Source organism: Lepidochelys olivacea (assembly GCF_965140295.1).
Source record: "Lepidochelys olivacea isolate rLepOli2 genome assembly, chromosome: 7".
NCBI lineage: Eukaryota > Metazoa > Chordata > Testudines > Cheloniidae > Lepidochelys > Lepidochelys olivacea.
Window position 1 is genome coordinate 59,329,773 of NC_140417.1, and position 25,845 is coordinate 59,355,617.

Sequence of the window (25,845 nt, forward strand, 5' to 3'; positions counted from 1 at the left end):
GTTGCTGTCTTGGCACAGAGATTCTTCTACACTCTGAAGTGGTAGGAAAAGTACTGTGTGTTTCTTTTGGTTGCTATTCCTATGAAATCAGATCGATTTGGGTACTGGTTGCACCTCGGTCTCTCTCCTGTTCTCTGCCTGTGGCACCCAGTGTAGTCTTCTGAGGACTAAAATGCTTTTGTCGGAGTAGGATCTTTGGGCTCAGCACAGGAGTAGCTGAGTGAAATGTAATGGCCTGTGGTATAGAGAGGTCCAACTAGTTGATCTCATGGTCCATTCAGGCCTCAAACTCTGTGAAACTATCAATCAGAAGCATAGCAACTTGGTTAGGTGCTCCACCTGTAAAAGGCAGCCCCGGCTTGAAATGTGCTTATGGTCAGACAAGATTACCTGTATAAATTATCCCTCTTTTCCCCGACATGTCTGTTCTGTGTGTATCTTTGAGTCATGAGAGCCTTCCTTACTGACACAAACATATTAGTCCTCAAGAGCCAGCACAAGATAACAAGATGGATTCTCTTCTGTCTAATGCACCACAGAGAAAATCACTAGCTAAGTTCCCATTTCAGGGCCTCTCTGTCTCTTAATGGGGATGACGTGAGAGGCATTTCATAGCTGGGCTTTCAGATCTCCAGGTAGTTTGCAAGACTGGCAGCTGGAAAATTACTCTTTTCACTTACAGTAAATCTGACATAGATCCCACTGAGAGAGAATAAGTATAAAACAGAGTCTGGGTCCAGATCTCAACATAACCAGGATTTTGGGCAGGTTCAAGCTTCTCACTAAATGCCCAGTCATTTCACTTTTCAAGTAACATCTGCACTTTAAACATGAACATAACACTTACAGCCACAAAGTCGCAGCTTAGAACAATGCCTTTAAGTAGAGCTGGTCAAAAAAATTTTGGCAAATAAACATTTTGTTCAGACTAGCTCCACATTTTTTCCAACTTTTTGATTTGCTGAAATTAAAAAAAAAAAAGTTTGGGGTTGATCCAAAACCAAACCTTTTTTCAACTTTTTTTTCCAAACTGCCAATGAACCAAAAAGCCATTATTTACCCAGCCCTATTTCTAAGCACAACTGATTTAAAAAAAAAAAAGTTATTTTGTGAGAATTTGTTAATTTAACTGGTTTTGGGTTTTTTCAAATTTCAGTGAGATTTAATTTTTTTTTTCCAAAAATTGAAAACCCCAACCAGTTCTAGAGCCAGTCGATGAAAAATTGCTAGCACTTTTCAAGGTTTCTTTTCTACCACTACTTGTATTTTTGAAAAATATAGTCCTTCAAAAGTCAGAACATTTTGACACTGCTAATGCAATTGCTCCCGGAAAGACTCTAAGTTTATTCCGCTTAGAAGGGCATTATTGCTGGGGTTCACCTTCTCATGCATTAGAGATTCACATGTACCAGAGGCAGGATACAGAACTCAATAGACCAAATGTGTCATCTGATATGGCAGATCCTCAGAGGTGCAGATCACCAACCTGCTCACTGAAGTCAGTGGGCCTTATCCAAGCACAGCTTAAAGTCAATAGCAACAGATGAAGGAACTCCTTAACAGCAAGTTTAGTGAATATTTTAACACCCCCTCCTAGAAGATATAATAAGTAGCATTATATCCGCAAGGAAATAGGCTAAATGACTGAAGTCCCTTCCACCTTTATATTTCTATGATTCAACACACTCTGATCTATGAGAGGCCACAATTCTACTTCGGTATAGAATATTTTGTATAAGTTTTTGTTTTATGTGAATTACAAAAGTATTAGCTTATGTCTTGAAAGATCACTTCTTCCTCACACTTGCTGATACTAAACAGCCTTCAGGACAGAGTGATCCTTTGGTGGTGGCAGTAGTATTAACATTGGTGATGTCTCCTATTTCTAAGAGTATGGAGTAGAAGTCTGAGGTAATAACTGGGAAAACAAAAGGGGAGCTAGCCTCTGCCCACTGCCACCAAGTGAGTGGTGGGGCTAGATCCTGAGGTGAGAGACTGGTCTGCTTTCTCTGGACAAGCAGGCAGTACAGCCCTGTCTATACAATTTACAGACCTAGGGCAAGTCTGTTTCTCCCCCCTTTCCCCCCCCCCCCAGACACACCCTCTGCACACATCTCTTCAAACAAAGGGTTTTTTTAACCTAGATGTTAACTAGCGCTGGTCACATTTTTAGTTAAAATGGAGTGAGGGGGAGGGGGACAGTTTAAGTCTAAATATTTTGCAAGAAGTCTGATTCAACAAAATTCAGGGGGGTTTTGATGGAAAAAATGAAAACATTCATTTTGTTCTGAAAACCAAAGTGAAGCAAATTTCAGTGCCAAGCAAAATTAAAATGGCTTTTCTTTTTGATATAATTTTTTAAATCTAAATTATTCTCTGAAAAATGTCAGTACAAATTGTTCAAAATTTTGGCAGAAAATAAATTGGATTTTTTTCCCCCACCTTTGAAGCTGGAGGACTGTATTTGTAACTTCAAGGAAAGCTGGTTTTTTGGTTTTTTTTTTTTGGTTTTTTTGTCTCCTCCCTCTGCATCATCTGCTGCCTTCTCATGTTTTTGTTCTCTTCTACAATCCAATCCCCTCGTGCCAATGGGCTGACGCTTGTCTGTCACTCACCTCTGGATTTTTTCTTGTTCAGCAGCGACTGGCAGAGAATGACAAGTGTAAAAAGGAGGACGCTGATGATGCCAATGGAGCACACAAACACTGCATATACATACAGGTCTGAAAGGCAAGCAGAGAATTACTCAGCCTGGCTCTTGATATGATTAACATTTAACACAGGAAAAAGGATCACCTCTGTGCAAGACAGAAATAAACAGGCCCTGCCTCATAGCATAGGGTAACATTTTCAGAGGTGTCTAAGTCACATAGGCACCTAAATTGAAAGTCTATAGGATTTAGGCACTTACCTGTCTCTTACAATCTTACCCCCAACCTTTAAACTGAGCAAGACAATTAGGCTGGGGGTCTCAAATGTACCCACCGTTGGCCTAAATCTGCTCCCATTGAAGTCAGTGAGAATTTGAGCATCACAGATTTTGGCCAACATGGAGCACTTTTGAAAACTCCTGCCTTCTAAAATAGGGCCTCATGCTTCTTCTTGTTCCTGCCTTTCATATAACAATGTACATAGCCCATTTTATTGAAGGACGCTTTACACACACTAATTGCCTTCAATGCCCCGGTGAGGTAGGCCAGTTTTACCTCTGTTTTGCAGAGGGGAAACTGAGTCAGAGTGTTCAAGTGACTTGTAGAAAGTGGCAGAGGTGGGAACAGAATCCTGACTGGTCGCCCTCTGCTCTACTCACCAGTCCATACTCCCTCTGCCCAGGACAGTTGTATGTTTTGTAAACTGTGTTTTAAAGAATGTAACAAAAGCTCCCAAGTGGAACCTTTGTACATTGTCAAATATAGCAGCAACTGAGCAGACACATACCCAGAATAGCTGTGAACATTTGCAACACCTGTCACTTAATCTGGACTGGCATGCATTGGAAAAAGGTTGGTTGATCCCAGTACCACTATGGTTACTCACCAGTCTGCCTTAAGTACTCTATTTGGTATTTGCTTTATAATGGGCACTAGAAATAACCAGCCGGTGGATCATCTCACCAAAGGTGTGGTATTATCAGGTACAAGTGCAGTCCAAGAACCCGACATGGGGGGTGTCGCTGCAATCAGTGTTCTTCTGGAGCAAGAGCAAAGTGCCAAAGACACACGTGCAAAGTGATATATGAAGGCTGCAGGCCAGACTTCTAAAAATGTAGGGGTTGAGGTTCACATGCCCCCACATTTGCAGAACTAACTGTGTAATGGCATGCCAGGTCCTGAACAAACTGACTGCACTGAACAGGTTTTTGCTTAGGGCTAGAAAGGTTGTCATGCAACAGACCAGGCATCATTTGCTTGGGTTGTTACTATAGTGTACCGTTGCATGTCCCGGAAGTGTTAAACTCACTCAGCCAGCCTCCACTGAAGTCACTGGAAGATGAGGAAGCTTGGTATGTCTTAAGAGGTGATCAGCACCAGGCTGGATTGAGTTCTGTTTGCATGGCAGTCTCGCCTACAGGCCAGATACAAATTAGTTCCCTAATGATCTTAAAAAGAAAACCCAGTCATATGAGAACTTGGTGAAGTAGAGACCTTTCCCTCTCTGGTTTCCCACACTCTGTAACATAAGAATGGCCATAGTGGGTCACACCAAAAGTCCATCTAGCCCAGTATCCTGTCTTCCAACAGTGGCCAATGCCAGGTGCTCCAGAGGGAATGAACAGAACAGGTAATCATCAAGTGATCTCTCTCCTACCATCCATCTCCACCCTCTGACAAATAGAGGCTAGGGACACCATCCCTGCCTATGCTGGCTAATAGCCATGGATGGACCTAGCCTCCATGAACTTATCTCGTTCTTTTTTGACCCTTGTTATAGTCTTGGCCTTCACAACATCCTCTGGCAAGGAGTTCCGCAGGTTGACTGTGCATTGTGTGAAAAAATACTTTCTTTTGTTTGTTTTAAATCTGCTGACTATTCATTTCATTTAGTGACCCCTAGTTCTTGTGTTCTGAGAAGGGGTAAAGAACACTTTCTTATTCACTGTCTCTACACCAATCCTGATTTTTATAGACCTCTATCATATTCCCCCTTAGTTATCTCTTTTCCAAGCTGAAAAGTCCAGTCTTTTTAATCTCTCCTCATATGGCAGCCGTTCCATACCCCTAATAATTTTTGTTGCCCTTTTCTGAACCTTTTCCAATCCCAGTATATCTTTTTTAAGATGGGATGACTACATCCGTATGCAGTATTCAAGATGTGGGCATACCCTGGATTTATAGAGAGGCAATACCATATTTTTTGTCTTATCTATCCCTTTCTTAATGATTCCCATCATTCTGTTTGCTTTTTTGTTGGCTGCTGCATGTTGAGTGGATGTTTTCAGAGAACTATCCACAATGACTCCAAGATCTTTCTTGAGTGGTAACAGCTAATTTAGTTTAGTTTACTTTGCATTTATCACCATTGAACTTCATCTGCCATTTTGTTGCCCAGTCACCCAATTTTGAGAGATCCTTTTGTAGCTCTTCTCAGTCTGCCTGGGACGTAATTATCTTGAGTAGTTTTGTATCCTCTGAAAATTTTGCTACCTCACTGTTTACCCCTTTTTCCAGATCATTTTTGAATATGTTGAATAGGACTGGGCCCAGTACAGACCCTGAGGGACACCACTATTTACCTCTCTCCATTCTGAAAACTGACAGTTTATTCCTGCCTTTTGTTTCCTATCTTTTAACCAGTTACCAATCCATGAGGACCTTCCCTCTTATGCCATGACAGCTTATTTTGCTTAAGAGCCTTTGGTGAAGGATCTTGTCAAAGGCTTTCAGAAAATCTAAGTAATTCACGATAAGCACTCTGGGAGCAGCCAGGCTTTGTACAGCCCTTAGCACAATGGGGCTCTGACCCCAAACAGGGCTCTTGGTTGCTACCACAATATAACTACAGCCAGCGTCTTAATGAGAAACTGCATGTAAACAAATGATACATTTAACGTTATCTTTACCTTCAAAAAATTTCCAGGCCTCATGGTTTTTCTCAAAAGTGGGATCTTCTGAAGCTTTCGATGAAATCACTGTGAAGGACAAATAAACACGGTATACTGACTATGTACGTGGGGTGAAATTCTCTCTCCATTGAAGTCAATGGGACCAGGACTTCACCCATACTGTCCAACAGAATGTTCATCTCTCATGATGAAACAACTGAATTTATAAAATGGCAAAATCTCTTTTGGCAAGACTTGATCCTTTTTGGCACCAAATATCTGCCACTCTCATAGAAATGGCAGGGAGCTCTCCAGACTGAGTCCTGGGCTTACATGAGGAAGACACTCCATGATGCAACAGAATGAGCTGGCAGCCTGCAGCTCTGTTCCACCTTGGACTATGACAGGAGATAAATAGACTGATCCGTGATAGCAATATGTTTGACTGATCTGGTGCTGTGGCAGAGTGAACTGTCATGGGGGAGGGAAAAAAAACCTGAGCAGTTGACTCCAGTTATCTAGTCCTCTTGAAGGCTGCTGCGAGTGGGAGGGGTCTGGGGACTCTATAAACCAGACCCAGCTCATTCCAGAGGGGAGGAGAAGAGGTAACACCTAAGAAGACACTGGGATGTTGGAGGAAAGCCAAGGGGCAAGCAAGCACCAGAAATGGACAGGAGAGGCAATTACCTTGTGAGCGTGGGCACAGGCTGAGTAAAGTGAGGACTTGCCTGAGACATAAGAGAATTTATGGGGAAATAGGACAAAAGATTTCGGTGTAGATGATGATAAATTAAATACTGATATGCCCCTTTTATAACTACTTCTACCTTCTCTCTGCTTCCCTTTTTCTTCCTCCTTCATCCCCCTTTTTTCTGTGGGAATCAGGTCATGCTGGCCCTCCAGGCAATTGCACGGTAGGGTGACCAGATAGCAAGTGTGAAAAATCAGGACGAGGGTTAATAGGTGCCTATATAAGACAAAGCCCCAAATATTGGTACTATCCCTATAAAATTGGGACATCTGGTCACCGTATTGCACAGGGACTGGTGACTTTCAAGTATGGCTCTCAGAGTGCATGACAAATACAATTTGATCAAGTTGTGCCCCAGATCTGTGGGGTAGGTGGAGTATGGCAGAAAGCCCTGTCGCAGAGGCTGTATATAAATGTTTCCATTCTGATGCCTTGCTTTGGTCAGAACTCTCCAAAAGTTCTGTCTTAGGGGAGGTACTTTTCCAAACCTCATCTCTGTCCCAAAGTGAACTATTCTGGAAAAGTTTGTAGGCCAACAAGGAGAAGAGAAAAACATAATTAATTTCCCACTTACATCTCCAGCAACAAAAGTCTCTTTTAAAAAAAAATAACAGGTCTCGTGCTAAAATGCCAGGAGTAAAATAGCCTCCCCGAGGAGACGTGCTTTGAAGAGTTCCTGAGAAAACTGACTTGGGTTGACCAAGTTAGGAGCCTTTTCAACATGATAGTGTATAATAATGTGACAATTGTTCTAGCCACATTCAAAGCTAAAGGAGTCACTGCAGGCTTAGCCTCCCTCCACAGCTAACTCCATAGTCCCTTGAACAGCTAGGACTCTCCCAAATATTTCAGGGACACGCCAGTCCTGGTGAATAGGACACTCCTACAAAAACATTGTGCCAGGATAGCTGCCACCTCAGCGCGCGCGCGCACACAGCCTGGGGTGGCTTTGCAGCATTCTGCCTCAGTTTCCCTCTCTCACAAGGCTCCCCACTAACCCACCCAGTCCATATCCTTTTAAAATAGAACTCTTCTGAGGGGATCCATCCTATTCAGTCTATACACACAATACCCCACAGCCCCAGCTGGCCATTGGTTCCAGAGTTCAAACAGTTTCCTGACCTTGCATCAGGAGTCCCCAGCCCACCTTTCCAGTATTGGGTTATCGTTCACACTGTCCCTTTACTGCCTGCAGCTGCTTCCTCAGCCAGCTACAGCCTCCCAGGAGTCTGTCATGTCTGGCACTCTATGCTGGAGTGTTAGCAGCGCCTCAGGCCTCTCCTTCACAAGAAACCTGATTTGGTCACCTGACCTTCATTCTCCCCACCTGAGGAGGTGAGTTAAGCCTGTCGCAAGCAGACTGAGGCCCATCTCCCTTAATGAACCAGCCACCCTGTGACAAGCACCCATTCAGTCCATCACAATGAACTCTGGGCTGAGTGTTAGAAGCCCCCTATGGTTTATTTCAATTACAGGTTTCCGTTTTCTCCATGTGCAAACCCTTCCATACCGCTCCCAGCGGAGCCAGGCCAACCTCTCTGCTCTGCAGAAATGATAACTGAAGCACAGCGAAACATTGTGACTTGCCAGGCAGCGTGTAGCAGAGCTGGGGAGAGGTCCTTATCAACCAGACCTCAGTGGCTCTGAAATACTGGTTCAGCTCTGTGTACTTAGTTACATTGGTCTAGAGCTTCTCAGATGGTGTAAATGGCCAGAGCATCAATGAGTTCAGTGGAGCTGCTCCAGCTGAGGAGCTGGCCTTCCCATCTGTACAATAGTACAGCTCACGCTTACACAAGTGAGTGCTACTACCACGTCAATTTTAAAGATGGGAGAACTGTGACACAGGATGACTGAAGAACTTCAGACTTGCCTGAGGGGCAAGAAGCTGATTTGAAAATAATGAGAGAAGACACCTACAGCTCTTCACAGAGAACTACATTCTCCATTGTACAGAGAAGTGAACTGCAGCCATGAGGGGCTAAGAGACATGTTCAAAGGCACAGAATACATCTGCCACACAGGCGGGACTAGAACCCCCAGGCTGTGACTGACAGCACCTCACCATGCTCCCCAAACAGATGTGTAGTCATGCCACAATTCTGGCTAACCTCATGTGAGAGATTATCCCAGCTGAGCCTACTCACGGATTGCCAGTAAACAAAATCCAACAAAACTGCAATTTGATGATAGAATATCATTTTCCAGCTAGGTGGCTCCCAGACCTAGCTCTCCAGAGAATGACTTTCTAATGGCTTGCCACTTAATGCTCTGTTCATCAGCCAACAGCCAAACTGCTTGAAAGACTATATTTCAAAGAGTACTTTGGGAGTATGTCAGCATGACCCAGCGGGCAGGGAACTGGCATAGGGGTAAGAATCATAGAATATCAGGGTTGAAAGGGACCTCAGGAAGTCATCTAGTTCAACCCCCTGCTCAAAGCAGGACCAATCCCCCCCCCCCCCCCCCAGTGACGCCTTCAAGGATTGAATTCATAACCCTGGGCTCAAACTACTGAGCTATCCCTCCCCCGAGACCATGGTTCTCGGGCTAGCTCTGCAATGTGACCTTGGGCAAGTTATGTCACCTCTCTTCGCCTATTTCTTCTTTCATGCTTTATTTTTCCTGTTTAGATTGTAGGCTCTTTGGAGCAAGGACTGTGTACAATGTCCATGCCTTGCCCAATGGGCCCTGATCTCAGCTCAGGCCTCTTGGTGCTACCATAGCAACTATCATTGTGGCAGATTTGGAGCTACCTGTAATAATTTATGAATATTGTATCTTGACTGGGTTGTGTTTATTGCATGCATATATTGAGTTAATTCACAAGCAGGTTTGGCAGAAAACACACCCAGAAGCACACTGATGCGGGTGCTGAGAGCCATTGAACCAAAGTATCAACCCTGTATATGATGGAAACTACTTCAAGCCAGGAGGTGTGGCAGCACCCCCAGCACCTATGCCAGAAGGAGCTGAGCCTGTGTGTATCCTGATACACACTTCAGGGACCAATCAGAAGTCATTCACTTTGATGCTCTGGCTCCAACCCTCTGCAGAGCTCACCAAACTGGTTTTGTATTAGTAAGGGAGAGAGAGAGCCCAGGAAGAGAGCTCAAAGACTCTTTCTAGAAAAAATCCTTCAAGGCTGAGCTAAGGTGAACCTAGACCCCAGAGATTGGGGTGTGTGGAGTAAGGTAGGCTCACCTAGGACTCTATGTATATGAGCCATGTGTGGATCCTGTATTGTTTTCGTAACCTCTTCTCTCAGGTTCTGCTTTGTTCCTAGCGTTAAGATTAAACAATACTTTGATAAAACTGCTAAGAGGTGGAGATTCTCTCCAAGAAGACAGTATCATAGGAAGGCTCAAACCTGGCTTTCTTGTGAGGAAATTATGTCTTAACTGTGGCACTTTCAAGGAATGGCATCAAACCCACCTGTGTGCTAATGACTCAAGCCCAGTCTTCCCCTCTGCTACTGTGTGTAGAGGGGAAGCAGTATCCTGATGTGGATATCATGCTGTATAAGAAATGACTGGAGCGTATTTTAATGTCACTATCTAAACCAATGGTATACCCTGATTTGGAAAATAGTTTGCAACACTAAGTGGAATTGGATGGAGAGAGTGGGTCATATGCTGAAGAGAGGCACAACCTACCCTGAGATATGGCGTTACTACAGTTATTTGCAATTGTTAGCAACCATATACTGTCAACACATAAAGACACAGTCCTTGCCCCAATGAGTTGACAAGCCAGGGGTGGAATATTCAAAAGTGCCTAAATCACTTGGGGTTTGGGCTCACTTAAAAATCCCCCTCCCCCAAAAGGATAAATAGTCAACTATCCTTGACTGTTCCTTAGCCTAAACAATTATTCGTAGGGTGGCTTCTTGCATGCACCACAGAAGTGTATCTTGAGGAGAGGCTGAAAAGGAGAAGACAGTGGCATCTCTCAGGTGGTCAGAGCTGGGGGTACAGGTGGGATGTGGCAGAGTACCACCAATACTTTGATTCCCTGTCATTGCTTTTAACGGTATTTGTAAATATGGAGAGCAGGATTTGACCTTCTGGCTAGATTCAAGATTTGCCCTTCTTCTTTCCTGGAAGAATTAAACTTATCTGAACCTCAGACTTCAGCTGTTAACAGCAACTTGACAGCTGTCACTTAGGACTTTTCAGAGCTTTGTATAGTGCAGGTATCATGAGTCTGTGAGGCTATTAGAGATACAGAGCAGCAGTCTGCAAGGGTGCCTGCCCATATTTTATAGCGTCCTTTGTTCTGCTGCCAATTACCTGGAACATGTTCTCATTCCCTATCCATGTGTTCCACATGAATCCATGTGTGCCTGTTTTGCAGGCATTCAGGAAATTCCATTGTTCAATATGTGAAATACACAGACGAACATCTCTTTAATGACCAGGCTATATTTAAGTGGCTTATGTGAACTGTGCGGAGAAATGTTGCATAAGCAGAAAGGGCCTGACAATCTGACCTGGTTGAATAAGGAACAAAAATGACCATGTATTTCACTTGCTGTTAGCCTTATAGTCCTGCAGATCTTGTTCTCCATTATTTGGATGCATTCCTCATAATACTTTGCAGATCCCTGAAGTTTTCCAGATTCATGCCAGAGATGCTATGGCCAATTTTAAGCCATGCTTCACTTGTAAATGACTGTATGAGCACGCAGCTCTGAACAGGGCTGGAAGGTTTGCAGGAGATCATTTAGCATGCACCCCAAATGTAACTAACCCTTCGCAATTCTATTTATTTGCCTTTTTTGCATCCCCACGCCCATTCCTTCCACCCCACCTACCCTACCAGTTTGTCCTCTTCTCCTATGGCCATGCTCATCCCCACTTCCACAAAGCCCCATACTCATGGAACGGGCATGTGACACATGACAATTTCCTGCCATGTCTTTAGGAGCTCTTACTGTATTGTGTTTAGGTATCATCATGAGTCAGGGACTGTCTATAATTCCAGGCGAGGAAGGTGACCTCAGCCCTCTAGGAACTAAGAACAGTGAGGGGTAATTAGACAAATTCTCCTAGGTTGTAGCACCTCAAGGTACCACCTCCTGGAGAAGCTCGCATACACCAGTTCAAATTGGATAAATCAGAGACCAGTAGATCAAGAAAAGTCTTTTGGTTAAACCGCCCCAGTTTAAACTGACTCAGAATCTTCCTTCTGATCCAGCAAGCAGCGAGGCCTATCTGTCCAAGGGGAGCCCCAATCCTTAGGGAAGGGCTGGAAGGACTGGCACCTGCCGGCACCTGAGGCTGGGGTTGGGGTGTTGGATATAGGTTCTGTATTGTTTTCTCTGTCATGCTTTCACCTTAAGAATAAATGTGCTTGCTTAGAAAGAACTGTGTGGTAACAGTTATAACTGTGGGCACTTACATAGTTAACCATCTCCAGAGAGAAGCCAAGCAGGCCTACTTAAGCAGTCTGGCTTGCTAGGAATATCACTGTATAAGAAAGGGAACTATGCAGTCTGGAAAAACCCCGGTCAGAAGGGAGAGAGAGACATGGGTCTCTGACTAAAATAGGTGATGATGAGGGATTGGGAGCCTATTGTGGCCTTGCTGGACCATAAAGGGGGAACACAGGCGCAGTTTCCCTGAACTGTGATAGCACATACATCCCTGAACTGATCTGCTAAAGCACTTATCTCTCCTTCCCATCCCGCCTCACGACCCACCAGCAGAGATGCCCACAACGCATTACCCCAGCTGGGCTAGCTGAAATGGACAGGAAGAAGCAAGTAATAGAAAATATTTATTATGGGCTGGGATCAGCTCTGCATTCAGTCAGCCCCTGATGCTGCACCTGCAGGGGATGCCTTGGCAGAGGAGTGGGCTAAGACTCAGACCGCAGCTGCTAGGGGATTTCCAGTAGCCCAGTGCCCTCAGCAATAGCCTGGTGGGGGCTGCTCGCTACAGATGACAACTGAGCCAGCATCTTCCCAACAGCCCCCAGAACAAAGGCCATGGTTTTACTGGCCCCATAGCTCCTCGCAACCTCTCTGGGCTGGGCTGTGACTAACCTGGCATCATTGGGAAGAACCAGGGACGGGCAGCGAGCTTGCAGCATTGGGTACGTTGTCCAGGCTCTTTGCAAGGGAAGGGGCTAGAAAGTGATTCTGCTGAGCATGAGCTCCCAGTGCCATGCTGGGGCCAAAAAGGCTAATGTGATCCTGGGATGCATAAATAGGGGAATCTTGAGTAGAAGCAGAAAGGTTATTTTATCTCTGTATTTGGCACTGGTGTGACCACTGCTGGGATACTGGTGCTGATAACTTGGAGAGAGCTCAGAGAAGAGCCACAAGAATGATTAAAGGCTTAGAAAACCTACCTAATAGTGATAAATAGATAAACTCAAGAAGCTCAATCTTAACAAAGAAAAGGTTAAGGGGTGATTTGATTATAGTCTAGAAGTACCTACACAGCGAACAAATATTTGATAGTGAGCTTTTCCATCTAGCAGCGAAAGGTATGACACAATCCAATGGCTGGAAGCTGAAGCTAGACAAATTCAGGCTGGAAATGAGGTGTGAATTCTTGACAGTGAGGATAATTTAGCATAGGCACAACTTACCAAGGGTCGTGATGGATTCTCCATCACTGATCATTTTTAAATCAAAACTGGATATTTTTCTAAAAGATCTGCTGTAAGACTTTTTGGGGGAAGCTCTCTTGCCTGTGCTATACAGGAGGTCACACTAGATGTTCATAAGTCTTTTCTGGCCTTGCAATCTATGAAATGGAAGCTGAGATTCTCCTTTACATCCCTTGTCCCTCAAGTATGTGGAAGAGTTGCCACCTTTCTCATTGCTGGCAACTGGATCCCCAGGCCCCACCCCCTGCTCCGCCTCTTCTCCCAAGGCCCCGCCCCATCACTTGTTCCTCTCTCTGCATTGCTCGCTGAATCACCTCCACCTCCCTCCTTCTCCCCCAGCTGGGTTCCCTCTGCTCCAGGACTGGGACAGGAGCTGCTGCAGCCTGACAAGGAGCTTGCCTGCAGGTAGGAGGTGGCCCCAGTTGAGCAGGGGCTGATGTGAAAACCAGGCACCTGGCAACCCAAAATAGCCCCTGGACACAGAAGCCAAAAACCGTCCTGTCTGGGTAAAACCCAAACGGGTGGCAACCCTAGGGTGCGGGGGAGCTGGCCATGGGCTTTGCCAGGCTAAGTAGTCTGCTGAGAGAGCAGGACATCAGTAATGGAGCTTCCTGCACAGGATTTACAGAGGCCTCCAATCTCCGCGGGTGGCTCCTTTCACCAGCCCAGAGTTTAATTAACACACACGCAAGGAGCAAAACTCTTTGTTCAGTTTTTTAAAAAAATCCCTAGTAGACGCAGTTTGGCCAAGCAACCGTGGAGGCCTCTCTCCAGCTTGCTGCTGAGTGCTGGTTGCTTGGCAATGCGCCCCTCCCGGCACGGAATTCAGAGCAAGGCTTTTGCCAACACTCCCCTTCCTTTCCCAGACCCCTACACAGCAGTGAGCCCCGGCTCTCCCCCTTTCCCTGTATGGACGGCAACTCTCATTGAGCCTGTGCCCACTCTGACTTATTAAAGGGACTGTCAAGTGCAGGTAGCCGAGGCCCCCGCAATCTGTTTATTTTAATATACACATTCTCCGGCTCTGCTGGAAACCTCGGGCTGGCGAATGAGAAGTGGAGAAGGAAACGAGCAGGGATTTTGGGGCAGCTCTCTGGGTGACACCGCGTTGTGGCTGGATTGGAGAGGAAGAGGCAGAGCCTGGGAGCTGGAGGAAGCACGGGGTTGGATGGGGCATGAGGGTAGCCAGAGCTGATGGTTTTGGGGCAGTTGGTAGAGCAGGGTGGCTGGGTCGAGGGGGTGGCATGGGAGGGCCAGTGGGAACTGTGTGAATCTGAAGGGGAGCAGCAGGAAGTGGGGAATGGGACCTCATGCAGAAAGGAACAAGGGGAATGAGAGGTTGGGAGTCATTGTCCTTGAGGACTTCAGTGCTTGGGGATTGGAGATGTTGGGGCAGCTGATGCAGGGGCCAAGGGGAAGTCAGGGCTAGTTCCCATATTCACCCAGCATTCCTACAAGATGTGCACAGCCCAGGAGCCCACCTCAATCCTGCCCAATGCCTTGATGTCCTGCACAGCTCCAGTGCCCCACGCCCTGCTTACACATCCCTATAGCCTTAATGACTAGACACAGCCCTAGTGCCCATGGCCCAGCACAGCCTTGGAGCCACCAGTTCTTCACATCTACTGCCCACAGCCTGCTTCCTAGTTGCCCACAGTTGGGAGGCTGAGGCAGCTGCCCACCTCTCCTCCTCACTTTCTTTTTAGCAGTGGCTGGCTCTTTCATGGGGTCTGGGAGGAGCAGTGGGAAGGGAGGAGGAGAGTTGGCATGTCATCACCGTGGCTGGCCAAAAGCCTAGTAGGAACCCTGACTGGTGCTGGGCTGGACATGTGACAGCTCAGCAGGGCTAAGGTTATGAGACATGCAGTCAAGTTGCATTGCACACAGTTGAGTCATAAAAAAGACTGTGACTGGCCACAGTCACCTGACATAGTCAGAGCTACAAAGACTAATACCCTGAGTGGGTAGATCACCATGTTCCAGAGATGCTCAGATCCAGCAATTTGCTTCAGCCCGGTGCAAAAAAAAGTGGGGGGTCACTTTTGAAACTTGGCCCCAAGATTAGGTTTGGAACATCTGGGGGTGTTAACTCTTATGACTTTGATTGCAATTCTTGCAATATTTGGTGGCTTTTTCCCTCAAAACCCCAGCTCCTTGGGGCTTGTGATTGTAGGATAATCTCAGCTTTCTTTTTTGCTGTGAGAATTTCTAGCCCTCCAGAGAAAAGCTGGAAAATGTGACTCAAAAACCAGCAGGCACATAAAGAACCTAAAATGCATTTTTTTTAAAAAAAAATTGTGATTGTTTTAAAATCTCATGATTTCTGGGTCCGGATTCATGATTTATGTTGAATTCCTCTTACAGATTTTGAATCTTAAGATTCCACTTGCTCTGTAGTGGGTGAGTGTCCTTTTTTTGTGCATGAACGTCATGTTTCCCAATAAAATTCCCCCTTCAGGACAGGTGGATTTTTAAGGTCATTTTTACCAATCATTTTTACCAATCATTTTGTAATGGCTACCATTAGGGGTTGTCACAGGGATTTGAACTCCAGACCCTAAAATCAAGATCCTCAATCACTCAACTAAAGGACTGACTCCAGTCAGTAGCTGTTGTATGACTTCTGTCCTCTGCCCCAGTCACTGGAGGGGGCTATGTAGCACAGCCTAAACAGTGGATTACAATCGGTTTTCCTGGCTGTGAAAACTCAGTTATTTTCACAAGTCACCATTTAACACCTTTGCTGCCCTCCTTTGGCTTCTCACACATTCACTGTGAGCTTTTTATTTTAATACGAGGGTCGGTGGGCACGACCCAATGCTCATTGACATTGGTGGGAGTCTGTCCATGGACTTCACAGGGTGTTGGATCAGGCCCATGTCAGGTTCTATAGGAAATCCAATTGCAGCTGGAAGGTCAGAACTCCACTGTTGATATGCTGATGTGTGGAGCCCTGCTTTGAGGACAAACACACCACTTGGATAAACTAAGACAAACACCCTTGGCCAAAACTCAAACTAAACACGAGCTTTCTCTGTGGTCTGGGGAAGTGTGACAATCCTCTCCTCCCTTCTCTTCCCAGCGCCCTGGTACCTTACCTATTTGCATTCTCTGTGCTTCCTTTCACATTTTGACCAGGACCTGAAGCAGACATGCCAAAATAGTAGAGATATTTTGACACCATTGAAAGGGAAATGCAAATCTAGCATTGAACTGCTCCAAAAACTGGGGGAATTAAGATCTGGGGTAGTTAGCTAGGGGCCAGAGGAAAAGAACAGATCCAGATTTGGATCTGTACATTCCCCCAAATAAGTGAGGGTTGCTTGGATCTGAGATTTCAGATCAGGTCACTCTTCTCACATTATGGCTGGCTGGCTGCATACAGGAAGCATACAAAATCTTGCAGAAATCTTGCCAAATTTTGCAGACCCAACAGGATCAGATGTTTTAGATTATGACTTTTGAAAAAATTCACATTCATACAATTTGGTACTGAGCCAAACTGAACTTCAACTCTAGATCTTTGGAAAAGCTTCCACAGCTACTAATAACTTCAGCTAATTACCTTACTTTAATCCTCTGATTTTAATCAAGGCACATATAAACATTAGTGGGTAAAATGCAGCTGCTATTTATTTCTGATCATATATTTTTCATATTCTGTCTTTTATCTGTGAGATAGCAAAGCAAAAACTTGTGATGTCTATGAGCTATCAATAGAGATCGTCTGTTGCACTGTTTGTCTCCCTCTGTGTGTTAGTACAAAGATACTATAGGAAGCTTAATTAAAACTATGAAGCTAGCACCATGGGAAACATGGTTTAGGTTTCTCTGGCACAAGATATTAACGAAATGAGACCTTTGGGCCTGATTCTGATCTCCCAGCAGTTGTAAATCAGGAGGAACTCTGCTGAAGTCAGTGGAGCTCCATCAGTCTAAAACTAGTATAAGTAAGAGGAGAATCAAGTGCATGCCCTCCCTCACCCCAGAAACACATACTAGTTCATTAGGAATACGTTTTCCTAAATATTTACTGCTGCTTCTTAATTTAAAAAAACCCACCCAACAAATCAAGTGCCAACAGGGCTGGAGGAAATTTCATGAGGTGAACCCCAGAGTTTTCATCCGACAGGTTTTTCTGTGCTGGGTTGGTGATTCCCCCGTAGGTCGTGCAGACATTCACACCCTCCAGTTCCAGTAACTTAGGGCCTGATTCCCACTGACTTCAGTAGTCTTTGGATCAGGCCCCAATGAACTTAGTCAACACTTCCTTTTACCACACACCCACATCTATGAGGAGACCATCTATCAGATGCAGAGGAGCGTTTCCCAGCCAGCATTGACACTGCAATGTTGAGCATAGCTGCCTTCTGACATGAGCCCAATCTATGAAATCCAGATCCAGAACACAACCCTCTCTCAAAGTCTGCGTATGTTTGTACCAGGGGCTTTGATATGGCCCACTATTAAGAGGGGGCAGCTGTAAGTGTGGGATCTGGATTTGGAAGGCCCACCTCAGGTCATATTTACGCTGGATTTCAACCCAACCTTTCTATGCAATTCTGGAACATTCCAATCAGTGCTTTTCCACTTTCAGGCCAAGACTAGAGCTGAACATCCAGAAACTGCATTAGAGAGACTGCTCCTGAGCTACTTCCAGCTGGGACTAGAAATGAAAGCAATCTCATAAGGAACATCTATTCTCTGGAGGTTTCTACAGGCAGAATGGAGAACTGGGACACAGGAAAGCCAGATTCTATTCCCAGCGCAGACACTGACTCATTGTATGACCTTTACTCTTTCTGTGCCTCAGTTTCCCCAGGTTTAAAATGGGGATAATATTGTTCAGTCCCTTTTTCAAGTTCTCTGAGACCTATGCTTGAATGAGTGCAAAGTATTGTTAACTAACATCATTTTGGCTGAACAGCTACGGTAATGACCTAGAAATCTACGGCGGTGGATTTCCTGCCTTTAATTTTTCAGTTGTGAGGTAATTATTATTTATGAAGCTAAGTATTTATTTCTAAATGATTTTGGGGGAAAAAACCCTAAATTCAAGCATCTTCTGGACAGGGCTGGCTCTAGGCACCAGCAAAACAAGCAGGTGCTTGGAGCTGCACATTTCTAGGGACGGCACTCCGGATTTGGGGAAGGGGTTGGGAAAGGCCGGAGCTGGTGCGGGGGCAGGGGCACACAAAAAAGCGGGGGCGGCCAAAAAATTTTTTGCTTGGGACGGCAAAAATCCTAGAGCTGGCCCTGCTTCTGGATTAATTTGACATGGGGAGAAAACCAACAATTAACGATAATGAGCAAGAAAAAGATTAGGATCAGACTCAGTAGCATCAGATGCATCCTCACCTTTAACTTCAGTAGCTGCTGTGCCATTTGACCATGCAGTCCACTTATTCCTGTGCTTGCCAATTTCCTGGACTTTGCATGTATAATGGCCTTGATCCGTTGGCTGGAGATTCAGAATTAGGAATTTGTACGTTGCTCCGTGTCTCTCTTTGAGAAGGCGAAGTCTTTGCTTGTGGAAGCGGTGGGTGTAATTTCCATAGTACTGGACAATCCCAAATTTAGTCATTTTGATCATCAGATACTCCTGTGTGGGTGAGAGGGCAAAAACCCATCGGACAGCAAGTAAGTTGTCTGTCCGTCTCTTCTGTGAAACGTGACAATAAAGAGTAGCATTGTCTCCCTCGGCGTATTGCACTGTCGGTCCTGGAGAGACTGTCACATTCAGAGCCTCGCAAATATCTGCAAAGGAGAGAATGGATCGTGAGACTCTTCCGTGCATGGCAGCACAAAAGCACCTGAATCAGCGAACAGTTAGATTGGCAGGTAACTCTGAGGCAGATAAATTGAGGTCTGTGCAGGTGAGTTTATAAAGACTTTCTGATGAGCTTTTAAACCCTGAAATCTTGGGTGCTCTCCATGGATATTAAAGATCCCATGACATTTATTTCAAGGCATTTGCCCTAGTGTTCTTGCCTAAACTTTCCCCATGTAGGAATTGCCAGACTGGGATCAGACTAGTGCTATGTCTAATTCGCTATTGTGCCTCCAGCAGTGGCCAGTACCAACTGCATCAGAGATAGGTGGAAGAAATCCCGTAATAGATAGTTATGGCATATCTACACATACAGGCAATTGCTTCCTGACCTTGTCAGACAGATAGTGCTTGACTTATACCTTGGAGCACGAAAGATTATATTCCTATTTCTTCCTTTCTAATATAACTATAGATGTTCTCATTATCTATGATCTACTTTTGAAGTCTACAAAACTCTTGACCTCAACCTTGTCTTGTGGCAATGAGTTCCACAGATTGTCTCCAATGTGTTATCGAATAGTGTGCTGCCCTCTACCCTAGTTGTAGCTGTATTTCAGCAGCAGACAAATGGTCGTTGCAGTCCCCTTTGCAAAGTACTTTGGGGTCCTTCAGGATGAAATGCACTTTGAAAATGTGAAGTATTATTCTGGCCTCTCTGCCTCATTTGTACAAACAATAATGGCATATACGCAACCAAGGGCAGAATGGCTCTCTCCCTTCCAGTTACTTTTTCAGCACATCAGCAAGGAACAGGATAACCAAGAGAGGATGAGCGTTTGGTAGAGGATTTTGTTTGACATCAACTCCTGAAACACAAACATATACTTATCTTCAGAATAAGCAAGTCAAGTATTTCCATCTACTGTTGCAGGAGTATTGGAAGTAGAGGTGCTAGTTCTAAGCTGTGAAACTGAGTGTTGTGCTGTGGTTATATATTTTATTTTAGTAGGCTATGACTTCAAATAAAGCATTACATATCACAGATACTTAAATGTAGACCCTTTATTCAAAAAGTAGGGTGGCTTAGTGAATCAAGCACTGAATTAGGACTCAGGTGATGTGCATTCTGTTGGTGGTTCCGGCTGCTGGCTGACCTTGGGCAAAGCATGTCCCCTTTCTGCCTCAGTTTCCCCATCTGTAAAATGGGGGTATTGATACTGACCTCCTTTGTAAAGTGCTTTGAGATCTACAGCTGAGAAAAGCTAGGTTCTGCTATTACAGTAACGGCTCCAAACACTACAGTAAAACCATGGATTCCTGTACTGTTTTGGGCCTTTTTTATAGACCATTCTCCTTTTTTGTGTTTGGTTGGTTGTTTTAGAAAATAAGGGCCATTTAAAAAAAGAAAATGAGAGGAAAATAAAAATATCATCCTTATTATCCCATAATACTGAATGGTTCTTATTTGAATTGATTTGTAAGAAGATGTATGACCCAGCTAGGCATAGTCTGGATCAGCTATATTAATTGAGGGATCATGATAACTGTCCATAAGCACAGAAAATTGTAAATCCCAAGGAGAGAGGTTATTTTGGATTGTGCCGGGGTATGAGTAGAAATAGCAGCTTGCAATAAAGAAAAGGAAATTTAGGCTGAATAGCAGGAAAAGCCTGCCTGCAGTGTGGTGATGATGGTTTATTACTTATTTGTCTAACACTAGCAGAGCACTAACTAGGTGCTTTACCGTGAGATATGGAAATAGGCTTGCTATCTCAAAAAGCTTACACCCTCAATGAGATCTTTAAGGTTGTGGATAACGCTGATCAAAAATGAGAAATTTAGTTTCATTAAAAATATCAGGGCTTTTTCTACATTTTCATGACCTATTTATCAAACGTTATTAAATATTTGAATTTTTTGGTTGACCAAAACCATGTTTTTTCGTCAGTTGAATGCACTATAAAACGTTATTGGAAATTATTCAAAGGTCCTGACATTTTTCCGGACAAACCATTTTTATGATGTCCTTTTTTGATATGTAAACTTTTTGTTAAAAAAATGCTGACCAGCTCTAATTGTGGCCTAGTTTCCCAGAGTAAGAGACTGTTGTTTGAGTAATTTAAAACTAGACAGCACACAATGCCAAAAAATACACAACAGAGTACATAAAAGAGGAGTTCAGATACTGCTGGTGGCAGAGACCAGCATAAGCAATTCAAACTGCTTCTCCAATTTCTCTGATCACTTCTACCTGATTATTGGCCCCAGTATAAAAGTTTTCTTTTCTTTTTTTATGTCCATGAGTCCAAATTTTTGGCTTTTTGATACGTTTTGGGGTTGTTCCAAAGAAATGATCAAATTCAGCTCTCCTCTTCCAAGCAAGAAAGCCCATAGACTCTAGAGCACCAATTGCATGGGTAAGGCATGTAGGATTTGGTCCAAACACTCAACAGCAGACTCTTTTTTCTTAAACTTCCTGCTGTTGCTATCACCAGAGCTGCTCCGCAGGGGTAGCACTAGGGAGAGCTTTATGTATTTGAAGCCACGAGCATTTTAATCACCGTGTCAGCTAATCCTGCGGCAAGCAGAGTTAGGTAATGCTGTATTTAAAACAAGCAAACATAGTGACTGATGGAGCCAGTGGGGCACCAGTGGAGCCAGCATGATAGTTGTAACAGTAGGAGATTTGGGGAAACTGAGGATATTGTAGACACATTCAGTAATGAAAACTCTGACCCAAAGCACATTGAAGACAGTGGAAGGCCTCCCACTGACTTCGGTGGGTTTGGCTCAGCCCCCAAGCGAAGGATACTCCTGTAACAGGTTCCTTTCCAATAGAGGAGAATCTTCCATCAATTAGAGAGCAGCAGACCTTCGCATGCACACAGTGCTGAGTGTGCAGACTTTACACAATTGCTGCTTCAAATGGGGAGCAATTCGGGAAGGCAGGGAATGAAAACTATGTGGCATGGATGACGCTGCAGCACAGACAGAGCTCACCACAAGAGTTTAGTCTTGCTGTTCCACTGCCTGAGAAGGGAACTTATAGTACATGGAAGAAGTAAAACAAACAAACAAAAGAGTCAAATATTCAGGACTCATTTCATACATTCATAGATTCCAAGGCCAAAAGGGACCACTGTGATCATCTAGTCTGACCTCCTGTATAACACAGGCCAGAGAACTGCTCCACAATAACTCCTAGAGCAGAGTTTTTAGAAACACATCCAATCTTGATTTAATAAATGTCAGCGATGGAGAATCTACTGCGACCTTTGGTAAGTTGTTCCAACTGTTAGTTACTCACTGTTAAAAATGTACGCCTTATTTCCAGTCTGCATTGTCTGAATTGCAACATTCCTAATTGTCAAGGGCCTTTGTCTGGTCTAGCTTTATTTACAACTGGCTGCTGTAATTGTCAATGCTTTAGTCTCATTTGTCTCCTTTGGCTATCCTAAACGCCTTTTTCCCTGGCTCGCTGGGAGGCAGCCTGGGATAGTGGATTAGTTGCAAGACTGTCTACACTAGGGACATCTGGCAAAGATTTCCCCCTGCTGCTAAGGCCAGGTCTACACTTACAAACTTACAGCAGCACAGGTGTACCGATGTAGTTGTGCCACTGTCAAAGTGTTTGTGTAGCTGCGTTATGCCGACGGTAGAGAGCTCTCCCACTGACATAACACTGTGCACACGAGTGCTTGGGCCAGCAAATGTATGTCACCCGGGGGAGTTTTTTTCACACCCCTGAGCAACAATAATAAGATATTTAATAAAAATAATTAGTATGTGGCAAGAAAGATCACAACAAGCAACCAGATGTTTTCAGTTGGACTGAGATTTTTTTAATTTTCAACAGTTAGGAGGCCCCTCTCTCAAAGAAAACTTCTCAGCCTAGCTCCAGAATTTGGCCTGAACCTCCATTCATCCTTCAAAACTTTGACAGGCAGATGCAGATCCAGAACTCAAAGCCAGACAAACAAAAATCCCTCCTTGCAATATCCCCACACTGTGAAGTTCAGGTTTGGAGTGGTGTGCGCATCAGAATATTAATTCTTGTTAATCAGCAGTGCCCAGGTGAACCCCATATCTGGGAAGCATAGAAGTCACCGGTAAGAATTACAAAAGTGCCTAAATCCCATTTTCAGAAAGGACTTTGAGTCTCATTGAAAGTCTATGGACTTTCTCATTGGACTTAGGCTGCTACATCACTTAGATGCATTTGAAAATTGTCCACCAAATCTCTCACTGCTACAGATTCACCTCTAGTCACACAAGAAATGTTTTCATGTTTTTTTCTTAAATTCCGTGGAAACATGATCTTTTATTAAGCCCTCCCACCCCCTCTGCAGGAAGCAAGCAAGGCTTATGTTAGTGAAACTGAGTAGAGAAGTCAAAATGACAAGTCTAGTTTCAATTGCCCAAGCTGAGAGAAATGCAAAAAGTTACCAGCAAACCTAATGTAAAGTAAACTAGAGGTTTAAAATTCCTGAAGCTTTAGTACTGTACAAGGTGTTAGTAAAGAGAGTAATTTTGTTGTGGTTTTTTTAATATACCGTGAGCTGTATGTTGTTCCTGCCCTGTTAAACAGAAAGTGACAATTGTCACAAACTATACATTCGGGGGAGTGGGGTGGGGAGGGTTTTTAACCCTTTCAGTGTCTTTTCCTTTTCCTCCCGGTTTTGTTTACGAAGTTGAGGCATTGTCTGGAGTTTGGGGCCGAGTATCTGCACCAGCTTCCAGGGTCTGAACTGATCGGAGCCGAAGCGGCCCGGAGCCGAGAGAGAGCCTGAAGAAATGACTGCGAAAGCGCAGGGACCCCGCTCGGGTTACAAGCGGGTCCCGGGGCAGGAGTCGGATCAGCGGGCTCGGGCTGGGGCTGGGCTTGGGGGATCGAACAAAAACCGTGCCAAGCAACGGGCCGAAGTCAGCCCGGCCCCGGGTGCGCGTCTCGGGGCGGCGCGGCCCCCCTTTCCCTGGGTGCGTCCGCGGGGTGGGCTCGGGGCAAAGCGCAAGGGGGCTGTAACTTCTCCTTGAACAGGCGCCCCGCAAACCCCCCCCCCCAGTTATTTAACCTGAGACGCAGGTTTCCCCAGAGCCAGCGCGGGGGACAGGGGTCCGCTGCCGGGGGGAGGCAGGTTTTTTTTGAGGGGGGAGGGCAGAGATTCCGCCCCCGCTCCCCACCGCTCCTTACCTGGGGTGGGCGATTGGGCCAGCAGCGCGGCCAGGGCCAGGGCCAGGAGGCGCATCGCCCACAGCGCACAGGGACCCTTCTGTTTCCTCTCCTAGCCTGAATCTCGCCTCTCCTCCCCCTTCCTCTCTCCTCCCTCCTTCTCCCCTTCCCCTCCATCTCCTCCCCTCCTCCTCCCCGACTCTTCCCCTTCCCCCTCGTCCCGGATCCCAGCCTCTTTCCTCTTGCTCTCCTCGCCCCCGCCCTCCCAACACCTCCCGCTAGCCAGGGGAGAGCGGTGGAGTTTCTCCAGTCCCCCTGGGGAGGTCTGTGGGATCCCTCCCCCAGGACCTGCTCTGTGTGGGGGGTGGGGGAAGAGAGCGGAGATCTCCAGCAGTGACTGTGGGACCCATCCCAGGAGGGTAACTGGGGATCTGCTCTCCCAGGACGCAAAGGGTCTGGGGAGAGCTCCCTTCACATTATGCAAGGTAGCCTGTGTCCTCTTGTTTTTTCCTACCCCCCCCCCCCCAGATGTTCTGGTTTAACATGGATTTAAACTTGGAGAGTGGTCAGTTTGGATGAGCTATTACCAGCAGGAGAGTGAGTTTGTGTGTGTATGGGGGTGGGGGGGATGTGAGAGAACCTGGATTTGTGCAGGAAATAGCCCAACTTGATTGTCATGCACATTGTGTAAAGAGTTGTCACTTTGGATGGGCTATCACCAGCAGGAGAGTGAATTTGTGTGGGGGGGTGGAGGGTGAGAAAACCTGGATTTGTGCTGGAAATGGCCCACCTGATGATCACTTTAGATAAGCTATTACCAGCAGGACAGTGGGGTGGGAGGAGGTATTGTTTCATATTCTCTGTGTATATATAAAGTCTGCTGCAGTTTCCACGGTATGCATCCGATGAAGTGAGCTGTAGCTCACGAAAGCTTATGCTAAAATAAATTGGTTAGTCTCTAAGGTGCCACAAGTACTCCTTTTCTTCACAGCTGAGGCTCCCTGCTGGCGCCACGGTATTTGGAAGGGGAAGAGGGGGCATTTTTCCTGCCTCCAGCCCTCTCTCCATTGTTGGAAGAGTTTGAAATCTTTCCCACGCTGCCCCTGGTTTGCCCTCAACACTGATGGAGTCCAGCTGGAGATCCCAGCTTCTGTAGAGTTCACTAGGTGCATTCCCGGTCACAGGTCTAGTCCAGGCCCATCTCCATTTTCTTGGTGTGACAGGGACCACAACTACCACGGTAGTTGGCGGGATAGCTCAAACCTGGGACCTCTGAAGCTAAATGCAGGAGCCTCTACTGCATGAGCTAAAAGTAACTGGGCTCTTAGTTAAGGCTGTAGCAAACTCAGTCTCTAATTGGTGGGGGTGCCACTAGAGGGGACAGAACACCACACCCAGGAGGTGTGCGGGTTACAATGGCACTCAGCCTGACTGCAGCTCCCTGGGGAAGGTGTAAGGCCCTTTGTTTTCATGTTTTACTGACTTTTACCCCCCAAATTCCTGGGTTTTACCAATGCTATTACTTGATTTTAACTGACTTTTCACCCGCATTTTGGACCACTCAAGTACATGAAAATACTGATTATGTTAAGAAAATGCAATCGATTACGTTTGGTAGATGTGTTTATGCTGATAATAAATTAGTCTAAGTCTAAATCCGTGGCTGCCTGTTAAAGAAGGCAATGTAGTGGAAGACACACAGGGGCATGCATCTATGTACACACAGTTAATGTGTAGTTCATGAAATAAACAGCACTATTAAACTGCTTTTACTTTCAGCACTCTATTTCTCTATTTGTTGCTTTTTAAACTGTGAAGTTAATTTTTGGTACCAATTTTCAGCCGCTTTTTATCTTTTGTAATCAGCTGATAAATTCCTGGGAAATTTTAAACAAAAACCAAAGGGCCTGACATCATGTGCTGTCATTTAGAGCTGTGCAGGGTGGGTCTAAAACACAACCCTCTTGGGTTGCACTGGACAGGGTTAT

At 45.3% G+C, this 25,845-nt stretch overlaps 1 protein-coding gene and 1 long non-coding RNA gene across 2 annotated transcripts in view; one reads left to right on the plus strand and one right to left on the minus strand.

The window, feature by feature from the left end:
- VSTM4 (V-set and transmembrane domain containing 4) overlaps nucleotides 1-23,995 on the minus strand; it is a 53,817-nt gene extending 29,822 nt beyond the window's left edge. Inside the window, exons 1-4 of the mRNA XM_084634341.1 lie at nucleotides 23,879-23,995; nucleotides 18,273-18,671; nucleotides 5,561-5,629; nucleotides 2,616-2,723 (exon numbers count right to left, since the gene is read on the minus strand). Of these exons, the coding sequence (XP_084490467.1) occupies nucleotides 2,616-2,723; nucleotides 5,561-5,629; nucleotides 18,273-18,671; nucleotides 23,879-23,933 (631 nt within the window). The 5' untranslated portion in view covers nucleotides 23,934-23,995. The remainder of the gene's footprint in view (nucleotides 1-2,615; nucleotides 2,724-5,560; nucleotides 5,630-18,272; nucleotides 18,672-23,878) is intronic.
- A 137-nt stretch (nucleotides 23,996-24,132) lies between these two features.
- The window catches only part of LOC311523361, a 34,614-nt gene continuing 32,901 nt past the window's right edge, over nucleotides 24,133-25,845 (plus strand). Inside the window, exon 1 of the long non-coding RNA XR_014712323.1 lies at nucleotides 24,133-24,342. This is a non-coding gene — a long non-coding RNA (uncharacterized lncRNA). The remainder of the gene's footprint in view (nucleotides 24,343-25,845) is intronic.